A 16,684-nucleotide genomic window follows, 5' to 3' on the forward strand; every position below is an offset into this window, starting at 1 on the left:
GGTAGGGTCCCAAATGAGAGGACTTCGGGGAGATCCCACAGATCCAGCCACAGCAGCCAGGACTGGAAGGAACTAGGAGGCTGTTTCAGGCTGAAGGAAGAGCGTGGCATGACCATAACTGTAAAGAGTCAAAGATTCATCCCAGGACCGGCAGTGTTTGTCACTCAGGAAAGGCCAGGCCCTCGGGCTGGGAAATTGCTGGCACCAGGCAGCTCTTTTCACAGACAAAACACAGAGCGGCCAGGGACTCCAGGACCCCTTCCTTCTCTGTTGACTTTACTTCACCATGGCTTCATGAAAGCCTACTCCAATACCCAGTAAAACTGTAATGGAAGTTATTGATAAGCCCAGAAATATGTTAAATCTATCATTACTCTACTTAATTTAAAACATAAGTAAAGAATATGTCCCAGGGAAGGAGATAGCCATCTTCTTATTTGGAAAGTTGTCCAAGAGGAGTGAAATTAAACCTGGCTGAGACTCTGGGTTAATATTTAGAAATCAGAAAGGGAAAATGTTCAGCTCACCAGAGAAGTAATATTTTTAACAGGTAGAACTGCCAGGCAGTGGCCTGGGATGCCTGGGATGAATTAAGTCTCTGAGTTCCTCGCTGGGTGCATGCTAAATCTAGATGAGTGTGGACAGAGCCATAGGAAATAAGTCTGTTGTGTGGAGAACCCTAAAACCAAAGAGCCAGCGAGGGCAAGGCTTTCCTTGCGAGGGAGCTGAGCTTCACCTGTCTCCTTACGTCACTGTCGTGTGACCCTGGCACCAGACTCTGCTCATGAGAGACCGTGCCACAGGCTTATTCCAGGCAGGCCCCTCAGAGCCCCTTGTGGACTTCAGAGCCTCTCCTGTCTTGCTGAGGACACTGGAACTGTCCCCAACTGAGTGAAGCCTCAGCAGCTGCCCTCAGGGGGATTGGAATGGAGCCTAAGACACCTGCAGGCAGGGCAGGCGAGGGTCTCACACACTCCCAACTCTTCCGCCCGCCAGGGACAGCCAAAGACCTGTCCCCTTTTTCTCTTGAGTGGAAACCTGCAGCCTACTTCCTCTGGAGAATTGTTTCCTAGAAGTCCGAAGTAGCAAGAAAGTGATGAAGACAGAGGGGGGGGATGGGAATTTGGGGCCATGTCTCTGCCCCACTTCTTTTCCTTCCTAGTATAAAATCGCCACCCTTCTCTGAGGCTGTTTCACTTGTCTACTCCGCATACCCACACTGCCGTCTGACACGCCAGCTCCTTCTTTGGGGCCCTCGGGATTTTGAGGTCCGCTGTTCCCCCAGCAGGCTGCGTGGCTCTGCTCCCGATCTCCCTCCTCCACACCAGCCCCTGAGCTTCCCGGCTTCTCTCTTCCTTCCGACATCATTGAGGCAGGCAAGCCGTCATCTGGAGCGCGGCTTCCTTCTCTCCTTCCAACTCCACATCGTAGTGCTTAGCCCGGCTGACTGTTGGTCCTTCCCAAACCTCCCTGTCCCCTGAGAGTTAGTTAGGGGTCACTTCTCTGTGCGTGAGGACTGTCCTCCATTGTGATGTTTTTAATATTCCTCGTTTCTGACTTGTAAGTAACGTTTCCTTTATGTTAGGATTCTTTCAAAGCAGAAGCTGCCTTTCCCAGTGTATCTTTGCAACAGAGCCTGTGGCCTATGACAAAAAGGTGTCCAATATCTGCTGGCTGGATGACTCTCATCTCTGAACCTCCACAAGAGACGGAGTAGACCAGGAAGCCCAGACAGTGTCACTAGCAAAGCTGGGTGAAGGGGCAGTCCCAATTCTGATACTCGTTAAATGGCTAGGTTCCTGGTAACCCCAGGTCCGGAGGAGTTAAGTCTGTTTCAAGGCATGCAGTGTGTGCTCTCTCCTAACGGCCCTGCCTCCGCCATCCCTCTTGTTTTCCTGTCCATTTTCCAATGCCCTCCCTTCAGTCGACCCATCAGCAAGTCTTGGCTTTTTAAACATTCCTTATCTAATTAAGACCCCCAAATAGGAGGATAGAGTCTCGAGTAAAAGAAGTTAGAAAGAAAACTTGATAGTGAGTAAGGCAGGAAAATAGAGTAGTAATGGTTAGTTTTGGGACTGCAGTCATGTTCACAGGACTGGCTATTGAGGGAAGGGAAGAGAGTTACCGTGTGTGAGACGCTTGCCACTCACAGACTATGTTACGGGTTTTGCCTATGGCATCTCACGCCCTGCCGTGACTGTAGGGAGCAGGCATTGCTGTGTGTGTTCTGTGGGAGAGGAAGCGGAGGCTGGGGCGGGGAGAAGCATTTTGCAGGATGGCACAGGCAGTAACCAGCCGGGCAGAGCAAACCTAGAACTCCAGCTCCAGTGCTCTGTGGATTTTTAAAACGCCTGTGCCGTTTCATGGGAGGTGGATTTTTTTTTTTTTTTTTTAGAAAAGGGTCTCACTGTGGAGCTCAGGCCTGTTTCAAACTGACAGACCTGCCTCGGCCTCTTGAGTGCCGGGATTAGAGCCACATGTCACCAACTGAATTGGATTTTAATTATATTATTGTTGAGTCAGAAATTTGGGGAGTTAGCTAGGAAATTAATGTCAACGTGGTAATTTGAAGGTAGAAGATCACATTATTTAATAACTTGGCATAGTCCTTGGAACCACTAATAGATTCAATTAGCAGCTTTGTATCATAGTTTTTCCAAAAATTAATAATACCAGAGAGTGATATTTAAAAAGAAAATTAAGCTCTCACCTGCCATCCCATTTCAGTGCGATTTTAACACGTCCAAGGCAAATCTGTGCTGATTTCTTCACAGCCCCTGCCAGGCTAACTGGAGTTGTCTATGCCTGCTTAGGTGATAAGCACATAACATAAGCTTTGTTTATTAAAAAAAAAAAATTTGCAGTCCTGATTTTTTGTATGGAATTATGCAAAAATAGTTCCTTGCCCAGTAGCCTAGACACATAGCTCACATGCGCCATGGCACTTCCTGCCTCCCAGCCTGGGATTCCAAGGCCACTGACTCTCCTGTGATTGGCTCACAGTTCAGCTTTGCTGTCGGTCAGGTCCTAGCTCAGGCCTGTGCCTCACAAAAACTTTCCCCTAAGGATCCCATCACAACGGGGAGGAGGGAAAGCGTGTTTCACTCCTGTACTTGACAACTCAGTTCCCCCCAGATGCATCGGCCACCCTGCACGGGGCACATGACAGCTAGCAATAAGTGCATTTGTAGTTTTACCTCACCCACCCCTCCCGTAGTGGTGTACTGGGCTGCTTTACAGGTTTTGATGAGTTTTTACTTGATTTGTTTGGATTTTTAGATTTATATTGATGTGTCTGTAAAGAAATTATTACTTTGCCTATATTCTAGTTTTTATTCCTCTTAACTTTTTCTCTTACCTAATAAATCTTACTTAGTATGGACTGGTTATAGTGAGTATCTCTGTCTTATTTACATTGATTTTTTTTTCTTGGTTTTTTTGAAGTTGTCTTGTGTAACTCAGGCTGACCTCAAATTCACTCTGTAGCCAAAGATGACATTGAATTCTGGTCCTCCTGCTTCTACCTCCCAGTGTTGTGATATTTGAACTGTGACTATTATGCTCAAAATTTTTCAAAGAGTTCGTGTTGTGTCTCCCGGTGTGGGAACCGTATTCTGTGCTGCGGCAGAGCTGTCCTGTTCGTGTGTTTTGAGTCACCCAATCTGTGTCCTCTGAACTTTGGAACATCTAATTTAGTTCTTACCCTAATGAACTATCAAGAGATTTTAGAAAACTGCAATCAATGAAGAATAAAATCTACTCCCCAAATCAGGTGAGGTGGGATATTCTCTAGTGCTTCTCCAGCCTCCCTGCTGCCCCCCTGCCCGCCACCCCTGCCCCCCTCCCCCGGGCACTTCAACTTGCCTCTAGAGTTTGGCCACAACCCAGTGTGCTTCCCGGGGGCTGTCCGCATGGTTCCTGGTACATGGCAGAGGAGAAAGATGTGTGTTGGAAGTGCTGGATAGAGTCGCACAGATGTTCTCACCTGGCCATCCTGTATCTGAACATCTGTCAACAGCTGCTCAGGGCTGGCCTCATGACAGGTAAAGGACAGATGGGATCTCACCTGCCTGTATTATCTCACAGTATGTGGGTCAGAAGTCTGGTTCAGCTGGCTTGTCTGCTCAGGGTCTCTTAGGGCCAAAATCAAGGTGTTAGGTCTTACCGGAATTCCTGGTCTTACCGGAATGCTCTTGGGAATTATCCGCTTGTGACTTGTTTAAATTGTTGGCAGAGTTCATCTCCCTTCAGCTATAGGTCTAAGGTTACCATTTTCTTGCTGGCTGCCAGCTGGGGGCCACCTTTTCTCTCATGACTTCTCATCTTCTGGCCAGAAATGTCCCATCCGGCCCTTCTCTCACCTACAATTTCTCTGACTTTCTCTTTTGCTTCCCCCCCCCCAGGGAAAAATGCTTCTGAAGGTTTGTGATTCGATTAGACCAATGATAGCTCCATTCTTTGTAAACAGTAACGCTGGAGAATAGAGGAGATGGGGTCATTTTAAAATGATGCCTTCTGTCGTCCACTTCAAACTCAAAGAAGGGAGTTCTACTTCCTTTATAGATTTACTTAATCATCACCCCTTTAGTGGGTAATCTCTTTCCAGGGAGTAGTGATGACGGTGATTTTGTGAGCCCCCTTCAGACCTTGCATTCAGTGTGCTCCCCTGGGTGTGTGCCCTACTGGTCCTGAGTGCTGCCATCTGGTGGTGGGGGAGCCTTAAGGAGACTGGAGCCTTGTAGGCCATCACTGAGCACAAGTTCTTGAAAGAGATTATGGGGCACTGATGTCTTCCTCTCCCTGGCTGATGAGATGACACGTTCATGCCACACTTCCGCCATGACAACATTACCTCACCAGAGGCCACTTGGTCACAGACCAGAACCTCCAAAACCAGGGGCCAAAACAGCTCTTTTCTCTTTACATGTTAACTTGCCTCAGGAATTTCACTGGAGTGAAAGGAAGTTGGCTGATACAAATATATGTCCAATGAGTTGTTTTTTGCTTAATGAGTTGTTAGATCAAACAGTGACTCATATTATTCCAAAACAAATCAGGAGAGCATTGACCATGCTCTTTGCTGGTTTGGGGTGTTTTTGAAGCTCTGTTTATTTATGGTCAACCAGAGACTAAACAGTGGGCGTATGTGAAGTCAGTGACCTTCCAAAAAACAACTCGAAGACATAAAGTAGCATATTGTAACAAAATTAACCTTTTTAGAGGAAAAAATGTATCAATGAAAGAAAAGTGCACTCCAGTGAACCCTATTCCCTTTAAAGCACTTGATTGCCAGAGTCTCCAAAAAAAAGCTGGAGAAAGTTTGAAAATGTAAAGAACAATAAGGATGCTATGGGAATTAATTTAATAATATAAAGTGATGGAAGACTAAATATGTGCAGTTTAACTTAAAAACAGCTGAGTAGAAATGTAACTGTTGGAAATCAAGAGAAGGAATGTATTTCTTAGGGAACTGGTGGTCTCCTTGTAAGTGCTATTAAATAAGGAACAAGTGAAGACAATCTTTACTCACCAGAGTGTAAATATTAAAACTATGTGCTATGGTCCAACTCTCAGTTGAATTCAAATGCCAGCTTCCCATATTCGCTCCTGGGGAAATGGCAGGTAATGCCCTTAACTTTATAAACTTTCTTGCGCATGGATCTGAATTCACACCACCTATCTTGTGTGGTTGTCCTGCAGACTGAGGGAACGCTACAGGTTGGAAATGAATCGGGATGTCTGGAAGATCATCACTCTTAGGTGGCTGAGAATCAAATGGCAGTGTTCACAAACTTGAGGTGCAAATTCAAACTCTACAGTTTAAGCCTGTCTCTAAATCTCAAATCATTTCCAAATTACCCTACTACATATGTGTGTGTTCATACACATATATGCACACACATATTTTTGCCTTCGTAACCATCAGCACACACAGACTGTTCAATAATTATTGAATTGAGTAATTGCTCTTAATGATCGGATGTGGTATTTGTGCTAATATATTGTGTAGAAAGTGCTGAATGGGCCTCTGTTGCTATATGTCCAAATTTACAGTAACAGATTTTTTAAATTAATTTGTATATGTGCATGCATGAGATGCCAGAGATCGACATCTGGTATCTTCTTTACTCTCCTCTTTAATTTTTGAAACAGTCTCTCACAGGCCTGAAGCTCACCAATTCAGTTAGGCTGGCCGACCAGCAAGCCCCAGGAATCTGCCTGCCTCTGCTTCCCCAGTTCTGGGAATACACATGCATCCCACCACTTTTACATGGGTGCTGAGATCAAACTCAAGTCCTTCAGCTTGTGTGGCAAGCCCTTTACCAGATCAGCCATCTCCAGCTCGAGTCCATTTTCTATTGCAGTGAAACTATGAAACTTAGAGTCGTCTGTTCCCTGGTTTGGGGGACAGGGTCTTGCTGTACTTGGGCTGTTGTCAAACTCACAATCCTTGCCTAAGCTTCCTAAGCTGTGTAGACAGAAATTTCTCAGTCCTGCCTTGCCCTGCAGTCCCACAGCTGCCTATAAAATAATCATTCAAAAGCCTGTGTGTGTGTGTGTGTGTGTGTTTTGTTGTTGTTGTTTTTGGTTTTTTTGAGACAGGGTTTCTCTGTGTAGTTTTGATTCCTGTTTGGATCTTGCTCTGTAGACCAGGCTGGCCTCGAACTCACTCACAGAGATCCGCCTGGCTCTACCTCCCAAGTGCTGGAATTAAAGGCATGCGCCACCACCGCCCGGCCAGAAGCTTATATTAATAACAAACTGTATGACCTATGGCTCAAGCTTCTTGCTAACTAGATCTTTCATCTTAAATTAACCCATTTCTATAAATCTGTATGTTACCATGTGTCTGTGGTGTTACTGATCTGCTGGCATCTTGTTGCTTCTTGGGTGGCAGCTGGTGTCTTTCCCGACTCTGCCCTTCTCTCTATATCTCTGTTTAGATCTCCCACCTGGCTATAAGCTTTCTTGTCATAGGCCAAAACAGCTTTATTTGTTATCCAGTGGGAGCCCACATATTCACAGCATACAGAAAGACATCCCACAGCGGGGCTGGGTCACAGACTGAGCCACCACTCCCTCCTGAATTGTCTGAATGCTTCTGAAGGAATCCCTGACATTATGATAGTGTTTTCACTTTTATTTTTCCATACATCTTCTCCTCCTCCCTGTGGGTCCCCATTAGGTTCAGGATAGTGTTATTGAGATCAACAAGGTCTGTTATAGCTAGATTAGATCGAAGTGGTGTTAAACAGAGGATTACTAACTGAATGCGTTGTAGGTATTCATCAGCCGCAGCTCATGGAAATGCAGGTGGGCCAGAAGAGACAAGATGGCAAACAAGGCCAGGAGGCACAGTGCTCGCTCTAGTCAGCAGGGGCACTGTTGCACAGGCACTTGGGGACTGAGCCTAGGACCTTGTGCGTGCTAGAGAAGTAGCCCTGCACCGAGCTTCTCCCGCCCCAGAATCGATACAAATCTTCCACTGACGATATCAGATACTGACAGTGAGCGCTCATGCTCTGATGCAGAGGATGTGAAATCACTGACTTCTTTGAAAAACTTCGGTATCTATAAAATAAAATGAACCATATGTCTGCCATTGGAGCAGCAATTCCACTCCCAGATACTGTTACAAAGAAAACAAAACTACAAATCCAACCAAAAACTGTATCCAAGTATTTAAAGCACCTTGCTTAATATGCAAAACAGAGAGACAACTAAATAACGGTCACTTGGTGTAGAGAAGCAGTTGTGGATAGAGCCATACAGTGGCTTACCACTCAGCAACTAAAAGCATAAACTCCTCCCATGTGCTACAACCTGTGTGGACCTTGGTCATTAATGAGAGGGGGCAAACGCTAAAGGCTACATGTATAATAATAAGTAATATTATTCTGTATGACTGTTCTGCAACATTCTGGAAAATGATCTTTGTTATACTCTAATACAATTTTGATCTAATATCCAGTTCCAAATGCTGTCAGATTGCATTAACAAGAGGCAGTAAGCTGAATTGGATCTGATTGGGTCAGAGATTAATGTAGAGCAGGTCATGAGTGAAATCGGGGTGTGCCGGCCGGTCTGTCAGCACTGGGGACAGAAGTAAAGGCTGGGCCTGATGGACAGCATGGGCATCTACACCAGTGGATTCCACACAGTTCTGTTTACTCTTTAGCACATGGCCTTCCTTTGAAGGCGATTAATTAAAACTGCTTACAGCTGCTTTCACAAGTGTGTTTTGCTTGTCCACTTCAATGTTAATTGCTGATCCTCATGAGTTGACTCACAGGGACTGTCAGTGATGGAGACTCAGGCTGATTGCGGGGTCAAAGCAGGTAACAGTTCTCTGCCCTGAAACTCTGTCCTCTGAGCATGACATGGCCGTGGCCATCTTAAGATCAGAGCCGCTCTGACTACTGACGGGAGACAAGAGAGGGTCCCCTAACATCCCTTGGGGAAGGGAAGAGGACTTATAAAGTTGCGCAGGTCTAGGTCACTAGTGGCACTTGAGGTCCGTCCCTCTCTGAGGACAGATAAGCCATTAATGGTCACTAGGGAGGAGGTCCTTTTCTTGGATGATGGAACCACCTGTGAGTTATCATGCGTCTGTAGGTAATCCCTCACCCATGCTCTTGTTCATAACCCCCATTGAAGTCACTGTCTTACCAAGCTAGATGGGTAGAGTGGCTTCGTTGTACGATTCTGATACCGAGGATGTTTGTAATGTGAGGGGTTTTGTAAGGAGAAGCTTGACTTAGGTACAGCCTGTGCTTTATAAATGTAGCGAAGCAACACAGTGCCAAGAGGAGAGCCTGTAGCTAGAACCCAGGGGCTTGGACTCAGCCTGCGCTGGGGTCTGCCGGGACCTCTCCTCCTCAGGGTGAGTGAAGCAGGTGGGAAGGGGTTTTCAGTGCCGTTTGGCTTTTGTATTAATCCATGTTCTGAGGGCGGTTGATAGTGTGTGTGCCTTGGAGAGCGTCTGAAGCTTTGGAGAGCTGTTACAGTGGAGCTGAGGCTTCAGAACTCAGGGTGGCAGGCCTGGCCGTGTCCAGTGTTTACATTACAGCCCATCTATCCTGGAAAAGACTGGCATGTGTTTATAGATGGGCTTGGGAAAGTATTTAGGTTGTTCTTGCAACCAGAGGCTCATAATCAAGTTTTTATGCTTTTCCTTGGAGATGTATGTTGTCAAGACTCACTCTAAGAAACAGTGTGATTGCTCATGCTAAAAACTCTCCAAGCTGCCTTTCTACGGCTTTGAATGAGTTGTAGTTTCTTCTAGAAAGGCAGGTTTGGACATGGTAGTGCCCTTTTTTAAAGCTCATAATCTAGCTCTTTTCAAGACAGTGGGATCCTAGTTTTTCATCTTGAGTTGAAATATTAGGAATCAATCCTGCAGAGATTTTTAACTACATAAGCCAGAACTCTCAAGTTAAGTCTTTGATGCATATGTACATTTTTAATTTCTTGCTTTTCAGTTCCTGCAGACCAGTTCTCTTTGTAGTCAAATTCATTGTAATCCCATCACGAAAGTGTTGATCTTTTAGTAACCTTTATTGAAGCCACATATTAATCCACATTCCCTCACAGTAACAGACGGTTTGTATCAAACATCTCATGCAGCTCAAGCTCAAACTCCATATGGAAGTAATAAGCCACGCAATAAGTGGCCTTGTGTGGATAAGTGTATTTTGGGGTGTGTGTGAGCGCACAAGTTGTCTAAAGTGAATTTCTCTTCCGCCAAAACCTAAATGACAAAATGATTCCTAAACCCCCAGAGTCTTTCTTGACCTAGAAAAACTGTGTTTAAAAATTAAAACTCAAGTTGAGTACTTGGATATGAAACCCAGCTTCTCCGATCAGGAGGACAGCTATCAGAAGTGCACTTTTGCCGTGTGTTCCGACTCCACCCCTGGAGTTGCAGAGGGTAGGTAGTACCTGTCGATGTGGTGTACTCGCCGTGATGTGTAACCAGTTCACGCCAAGCCCTTAGAGCTCCAACATCGAGGTCAACCTGTCTCATTTGGTAAAACTCACAGCCCAGGACAGGTCTCGGGATGAGATGGTGTACTGCATCTTTATACTCAAAAGGAGGTGCGAGAAGAAAATGTGTCCTGGAATTTGGCATGGTTGTAGTTGGGGTTGTGGTGTGAACGTACTCTTGGCTCTGGTTGTCTGTCTACTCCAGTGACTATACAGCCAGCTCCTCCAGGCTGTTTGGGCATAGGGAGTTTCGTTTGCTCCTAGACAATGCTGTGCTTAATTCATTCAGGGAAACCACAGCATCACTTGTCTACTTCCCATGTAATTTATTATCTGCATGCACTTTCTTTTTTGTTGTTTTGTTTTTTGAGTTTTTGTTGTTGTTGTTTTGAGACCGGGTCTCTCTGTGTACCTTTGTCGCCTTTCTTGGAACTCACTCTGTAGCCCAGGCTGGCCTCGAACTCACAGAGATCTGCCTGCCTCTGCCTCCTGAGTGCTGCACTTTTTTATCCTCATTGCCTACCATTGAATTGCAGAAAAATTTAATTGCTTTCATGGCGTCCTAGACCAATCAGAGGAAATTGAACTTCAGGCTAACTGAAACCAAAATTTCTTTTACGAACTGCCCAGCCTCTGAATGGTGGTACAGGAAGAGGCTGTTACAAAAAGTTGTTTATTTCAGAGCCTAATTTGAGGCAGTTAGACCCAAAGCAATATTTTATTTGTCTGGGTCCCTTGTCCTTCCCCTCCCCGGTAGGAAAAGAGGTGGAAGAAGTAGCTAGGTGCAGAGAGTGTGGTGGTTAGTGATGGCAGACTTTAATGGAGCTGAGGCAAGGTCCCATAGAGACAAGAAGAATGCAGCTTTTTGCTGGCTTGAACTCATGGTCTCTCTGCCTTGAATTTCTGATCCTCCTGCCTCTACCTCTCCAGTGCTCATCCTCTAAAAGGCAGGCCTCAGGAGCCTCCATCCTCTATAGATAAGACTTTGTATTGGTCAGGGTTCTCTAGATTCTATTTCGATAGATAGATAGATAGATAGATAGATAGATAGATAGATAGATAGATATATTTATGGAATTTATTAGAGTGGCTTACAGGCTGTGGTCCAGCTAGTTCAGCAATGGCTCCCTCCCAACAGAAAGTCTAAGACTCCAATAGTTGTTTGGTCCAAGAGGCTGGATATCTCAGCTGATGTTCAGTATATGTCAGAATCCAGAAGAAGTAGGCTCTAATACCAGAGAAGAAATGAATTTACCAGCAAGAGTGAAGTATAGCCCAGATTTAAGGTGGATCTTCCTGCCCCAAATGATCCAGTCAAGAAAAACCCCTCACAAGTGTACCCAGCAGCTCAGGCTTTAGTTAATACCAGATGTAGTCAAGTTGACAACCAAGAACTGTCCTTACACACATCAGTTTCCACAGCAGGCCAGAAGGCAAATGTCTTTGGTCCTCTTGGTTCCATAACTTGCTGGAGGGCTTACATGGTAAGAAGGGTTCTGTCCAAATGTGTGGTTCCAGAGACAGCTCACCCACCGGGCACCAGAAGGTGTGCCGGCTGAGTGACAGGGTGAAGGCGACGTCGGAACTCAGTGAACCCAGTTCTTTCCCTGTGCCTTTCTTTTCTAGTTTGCCCTTTTTCTCTTTTCTTCTCCTTTCTGTTTTTGACAATCCCTTACCAGGGTAACTTGTTAAAGAATGTGAATTTTTAAAGGCTTGAAAATATTTGACTGACTCAACCCAGGAAGAAATTCGCACATAGCCACACAGCCAAGTGGGATCTGTCACTCAGGTTTCTGACCACCCACATCATATGTCAGCCTTTCCATTTTCCTGTGTTATTATTTTGAAGCTATTAATGTGTGTGTTTTTATCACTGCCTCTCCAGTCAGAGTCAAAATTAGCATTTAAAGACTTGAGCATTATACTTCAGATTTTGCCCTTTGAGAAGTAACTCATTCCTTTCTTTGCCAATTCCCTTCTAATTAGTTAAGTAACCGCCATTATTAAGCAAGTTTTAAGCCCAGCCTAGTGGTAGATGCTGTGGGGATCAAACAGAAGGAATGTGCTTGCATATTGATGATTGTAAGGCTGTTTGCTTGAATACTTGCCTGGGCCACACTGTGTGCTTTGAGCAAGAAACATCCCCACTTTATGCATAGGAAAAATGAAACTCCAATAAGTGAACTGATTCACTGTATTTCAGAAAATACATCTGTAGATGTAACCAACGGTCTTATTAAATAAGAAACACAGAACCAATGCCAAGAAGAAAACCAAGAGGTCAGAGCTAAGAGCTAAAACCTTACCCTTCCTCCTGCAGTGGTCCTACCTCTCCGAAAGAGACCTACTTCCTGTGTTAAAGTCTTTATATAGACTTTCTGTTCTGCCTTCTCATTGGTTGTAAACCCAACCACATGACTGCCTTGTCACTGCCTGTCTGTATAGACCTCCAGGTCTTCTATGGTTGGTATTGAGATTAAAGGCGTGTGTATCCAATGCTGGCTGTATCCTTGACCACACAGAGACTTACCTAGCTCTGCCTACCAAGTGCTGGGATTACAAGCGTACGCCACCACCACCCAGCTTTCCTATGGCTTGCTAATAGCTCTGACCTCCAGGCAACTTTATTTATTAACATACAAATAACATTTTAATACAAATAGAATATCACCATATACATCTCTTCAGGGAGAACCGGGTTTAATGAATGGATTTGGTATGTCTAATCAGATGGAGAAGAGTTAAGGTTTCATCACAGTTGAAGAGAGTGTGTATTGATAGTACATTTAAAAATTCAGCAAGCAGAAAAAAAATGGCATCTTACTGATTTCAAACAAGCAACAAGAAAGGAAGAGTCAGTCCATTCTATGGCTCAGCACTGAGCAGTATTTATGGAGACATGATAAGTTCAACATTGAATATTGATTTAAGAAAAAGTGAGATCTGAAATCAGATGTAGTGTCACATGCCTGTAATCAGACACATGGGAGATGGAAGCAGGAAATTTGAGGGTTCAAGGCCAGCCTTGGCTATATAGCAAGTTTCAGGCCAACCTGGGATACATGAGACCTTGTTTCAAAAGAAAAAAAAAAAGAAATGCTACTGAATCTATTGAAGACAGTGAGAGGAAAGCGTGTGTGAGTGAATAGAGCGAATCCCCGAGTTTAGTGAGAGTGGACGAGATTGTGCGGAGGAAGCTGCGCGTGGTGACCGGATTCTCCTCTCCCACAGCAGGAACACGGTAGATGCTGTGTGTGTGTGGGCGGGGGGAGATGTTAATAGTGTTTAGGAAGGTGAAGATGTGGAAGAAACAGTTGGAAGCAGCTGCGCCTGGAGGGCAGGCATTGTTATCCTTTTATTATAAACCTGTGCTCCTTTAGACTTCTTAGGTAGTACCTGTATTTTATTACTAAACTCTGAATTCATATAGAAATACATATGATAGGAACCGTTTTTTTTTTTCTTGAGACGGGGTCTCATGTACCCCAGGCTGACCTTTAACTCAGTATATAGCCCAAGATGACCCTCAGCTTCTGGTCCTCCTGCATCCACCCCCTAAGTGCTGGGATTGCAGGCTTCTACCTCCATGCCCAGTTTATGTGGTGCAGGGAATCGAACCCAAGGCTCTGTGTGTGCAAAGAGAGCGCTCAACCGTCTGAGCCACAGGCCAGCCCCACAGTATAAACATTTCTCCTTGAGTTCCCTTTGCTGAAACCGGAAGACTGGTGTGGTGAGAGCACAGAGGTGTAATCAGGAGGCTCCAGTCTGAGCAGCCGAGAGGCCATGTGCCTTCAGGAGCCTCCATTTCTTCATTTCCAGGGGCTGGAAAGACAGTCCAGTTTTTCTCCCTGAACTACAAATCCTGAGATTCCGTGCTCGCTCACACAGTAGTGCAATGTAACGAACAGTTAAGGCCTCAGTGGAGGCTTATTTTCTCTTTTTTTGATTGAAATCAGACTTAAGAGAGAAATGTTCACTGTGGTCTCTGAAAACAACTCAACACCCACCTTCCATGGTGAAGCCTGAGCAGACAGTTGACGGTGTGCTGGCCCAGAGACACAGTTTCCTGCTATTCCACATGGGTTTTTTTTTTTTTAATATTTAATATTTTTCAGTATGAATCACAGGTGAAATTTCCATGCCATGTGTAAACAATTTCAACTTTTTATTGAAACAATGAATTCAGGAATGTCATATTGGGATATCAGCCATTTTGCTTTTATCAATGTATGGAAAAATGCTTTTATATTAATATAAGGAATGATGTCATTTAATATGGATTAGATCTTATAATTCAAGGCTAGCAAATCTCAGGAGGTGATTCAGGTCACCAAGCTAGGTTTGAAAGGGAAAGAATATTTTCCTGTGGCCTCTCAAGCACTGTTACCAATTTTCTCCTCAGTCGGCAAAGTGGATGGATAGAATGGCTTGTGGAAAACAGGCCCAGACTAGTTTTGTCTGCCCAGATGAACCTGTGCCCCTGAGGAGTTTACCATTGGCCTAAATAATAGCCAAGACACCTTCCTGTTCTAACACAGTATGCTTCTGCCCCCTTACATGATGTATATGTTCATTCAAAACATTCTAGAAGCTCGCTTGGGTTTTGGGATTCCCCTTTATAGTCTCAGTTCCAGAGAGTAAACTCTTCATTAAGTGTCACTCTGAAAAATCGACTGAGTGCGGATGCTTGTGTATTAAATTAATCTTTTTGGTAACCAAGTTTTACTTAACTTGTAAATTTGCTTTATTTTTCTTTCATTTATTTTTGTGCTGCTAGGGATAAAACCTCAAGAGGCTTCCCTCACATCACACGTAAAACATGGTGAATGTTGTAGAGAAATCTAGAGCATAACCCCTGTCAAAACTGACATAAATACATGTGATTTAAATTTTTTTGAGGGGCTGGAGAGATGGTTCAGTGCTTAAGAGTATGACGTGCTCTAGCAGAGGCCAGATTCCCAGCACCCACGTCTGGTGACTCACCAGCCCGTAACTCCAGCTCCAGAGGACCCAAAAGCCTCTCCCAGCTTTCTCAGACACACACTTATGCAAACATACACAGAGACACACCACATATACACAAAGATAAAAGTAAAGGGGATGGAGAGATGGTTCTGTGCTTCAGGGCACTCACTGTTCTTGTGGAAGACCCAGGGTCAGTTTCTAGCACTTTCTACATGTGGCTCACAACTGCTGTGAGATGGTCCTTCTGTGTGCTGTGAATGTGTGTGGCTCTCATTGGTTGATAATCAACTCTTTGGCCTATGGCAAGGCAGGATAAGATTAGGTGGAACAATCAAACTGAGGACTTGGAGGAAGAGGGGTGGAGTCGGGGGAAACACGAGCCAGCCACCCAAGACGCAGGATGACAGAGGACCAGTAAAGCCACAGCCACATGGCAATACGTTAGAGTAGTAGAAATGGGTTAATTTAAATGTAAGCGGGGGTTGGGGATTTAGCTCAGTGGTAGAGCGCTTGCCTAGCAAGCACAAGGCCCTGGGTTCGATTCTCAGCTCCATAAATAAATAAATAAATGGATGGATGGATGGATGGATGGATGGATGGATGGATGGATGGATGGATGGATAGATAGATAGATAGATAGATAGATAGATAGATAGATAGATAGATAGATAGATAGATAGATGTAAGCACTACTTAGTAATAAGCCTGAACCATCAGCCAAGTGTTCTGTAATAAATCCAAACTTTTGTGTGTTTATTTGGGACCTGGTGGTTGGGACAAAAGGTTCTACCTCTGTTTACACACTGTTTACTCCTGTCGCTCCAGTTCCAAAAGATCCTAAACTCTGTTCTGGCCTCTGTGGGCCCTAGACCGCATGTAGTGCACATACATACATACATACATACATACATACATACATACATATAGGCAGTACAGTCATAAAATAAAATAAGTGAACCTTTTTCTAACTTAAATAAAATACTCCTGTGAGATATATCTGTGGTGTTATGAAAACTTACAAAGGTCTAGGAATGGAAAAGACTAGATCAAAACCGTGGTTGGCCACATGGTTTTCAAGTTGAAGGTGTAAGGAAGGTAATGGTATGTGAAGAGCCATTAACCGCTGTCCCTCTGATGCAGTTGATTGAAGTCGTACACTTAAATCTTTGCTCTTTCAGAGGTCTTCCTGAACATTGTGTAGAATCTGCCAAAACATCTTAAAATTCTCTTCTCCTGTTGCAGCTGAGATACCAGCATGGCCTGGGGACTCCAGACTTGAGGCAAACCCTTCCTAACCTGAAAAACTTCATGGAGCATGGACTCATGGTCAGGTGGTGAGTATCTTTATGTCTGACACCCACATCTGGGATGTGGGTGAGACGCCTGGAAAGCTTGCCGGGCATCCACATGGCTCTGTGCCTGCCTGCTGGACTTTCTTCTGCAGTGAGGCATCTGAAGAAAAGAATAGGCACCCGTCTCAACCTGTAACCTAAGCTCCGGCCTGGCTAAGGCAGCGAGCACAGCACCCTCTGGGGAGAGGCAAGTAATAAGGGGAGTCAGCTGGGAAGAGTGGACCCTTCAAATGAGCATCAGGACCAGCAGCTAGAGTTAGAGTCTGAGCCACAGGATGCTACCAAAATGTGCCTTTTGTCACCATGTCCCACGAGGGCTGATTGTCACTTGAAGCCTCAACATTAAAGAGACTCACATGACCTGAGTAAATGGAAACTGG

At 44.8% G+C, this 16,684-nt stretch overlaps 1 protein-coding gene across 1 annotated transcript in view; it reads left to right on the forward strand.

Annotated features, from left to right (window-relative positions):
* Uvrag (UV radiation resistance associated) overlaps positions 1-16,684 on the forward strand; it is a 269,111-nt gene that overhangs the window by 231,204 nt on the left and 21,223 nt on the right. Inside the window, exon 14 of the mRNA XM_028877489.2 lies at positions 16,195-16,286. Within this exon, the coding sequence (XP_028733322.1) occupies positions 16,195-16,286 (92 nt within the window). The remainder of the gene's footprint in view (positions 1-16,194; positions 16,287-16,684) is intronic.

Source organism: Peromyscus leucopus, chromosome 1 (assembly GCF_004664715.2).
Source record: "Peromyscus leucopus breed LL Stock chromosome 1, UCI_PerLeu_2.1, whole genome shotgun sequence".
Taxonomy (NCBI): Eukaryota; Metazoa; Chordata; class Mammalia; order Rodentia; family Cricetidae; genus Peromyscus; species Peromyscus leucopus.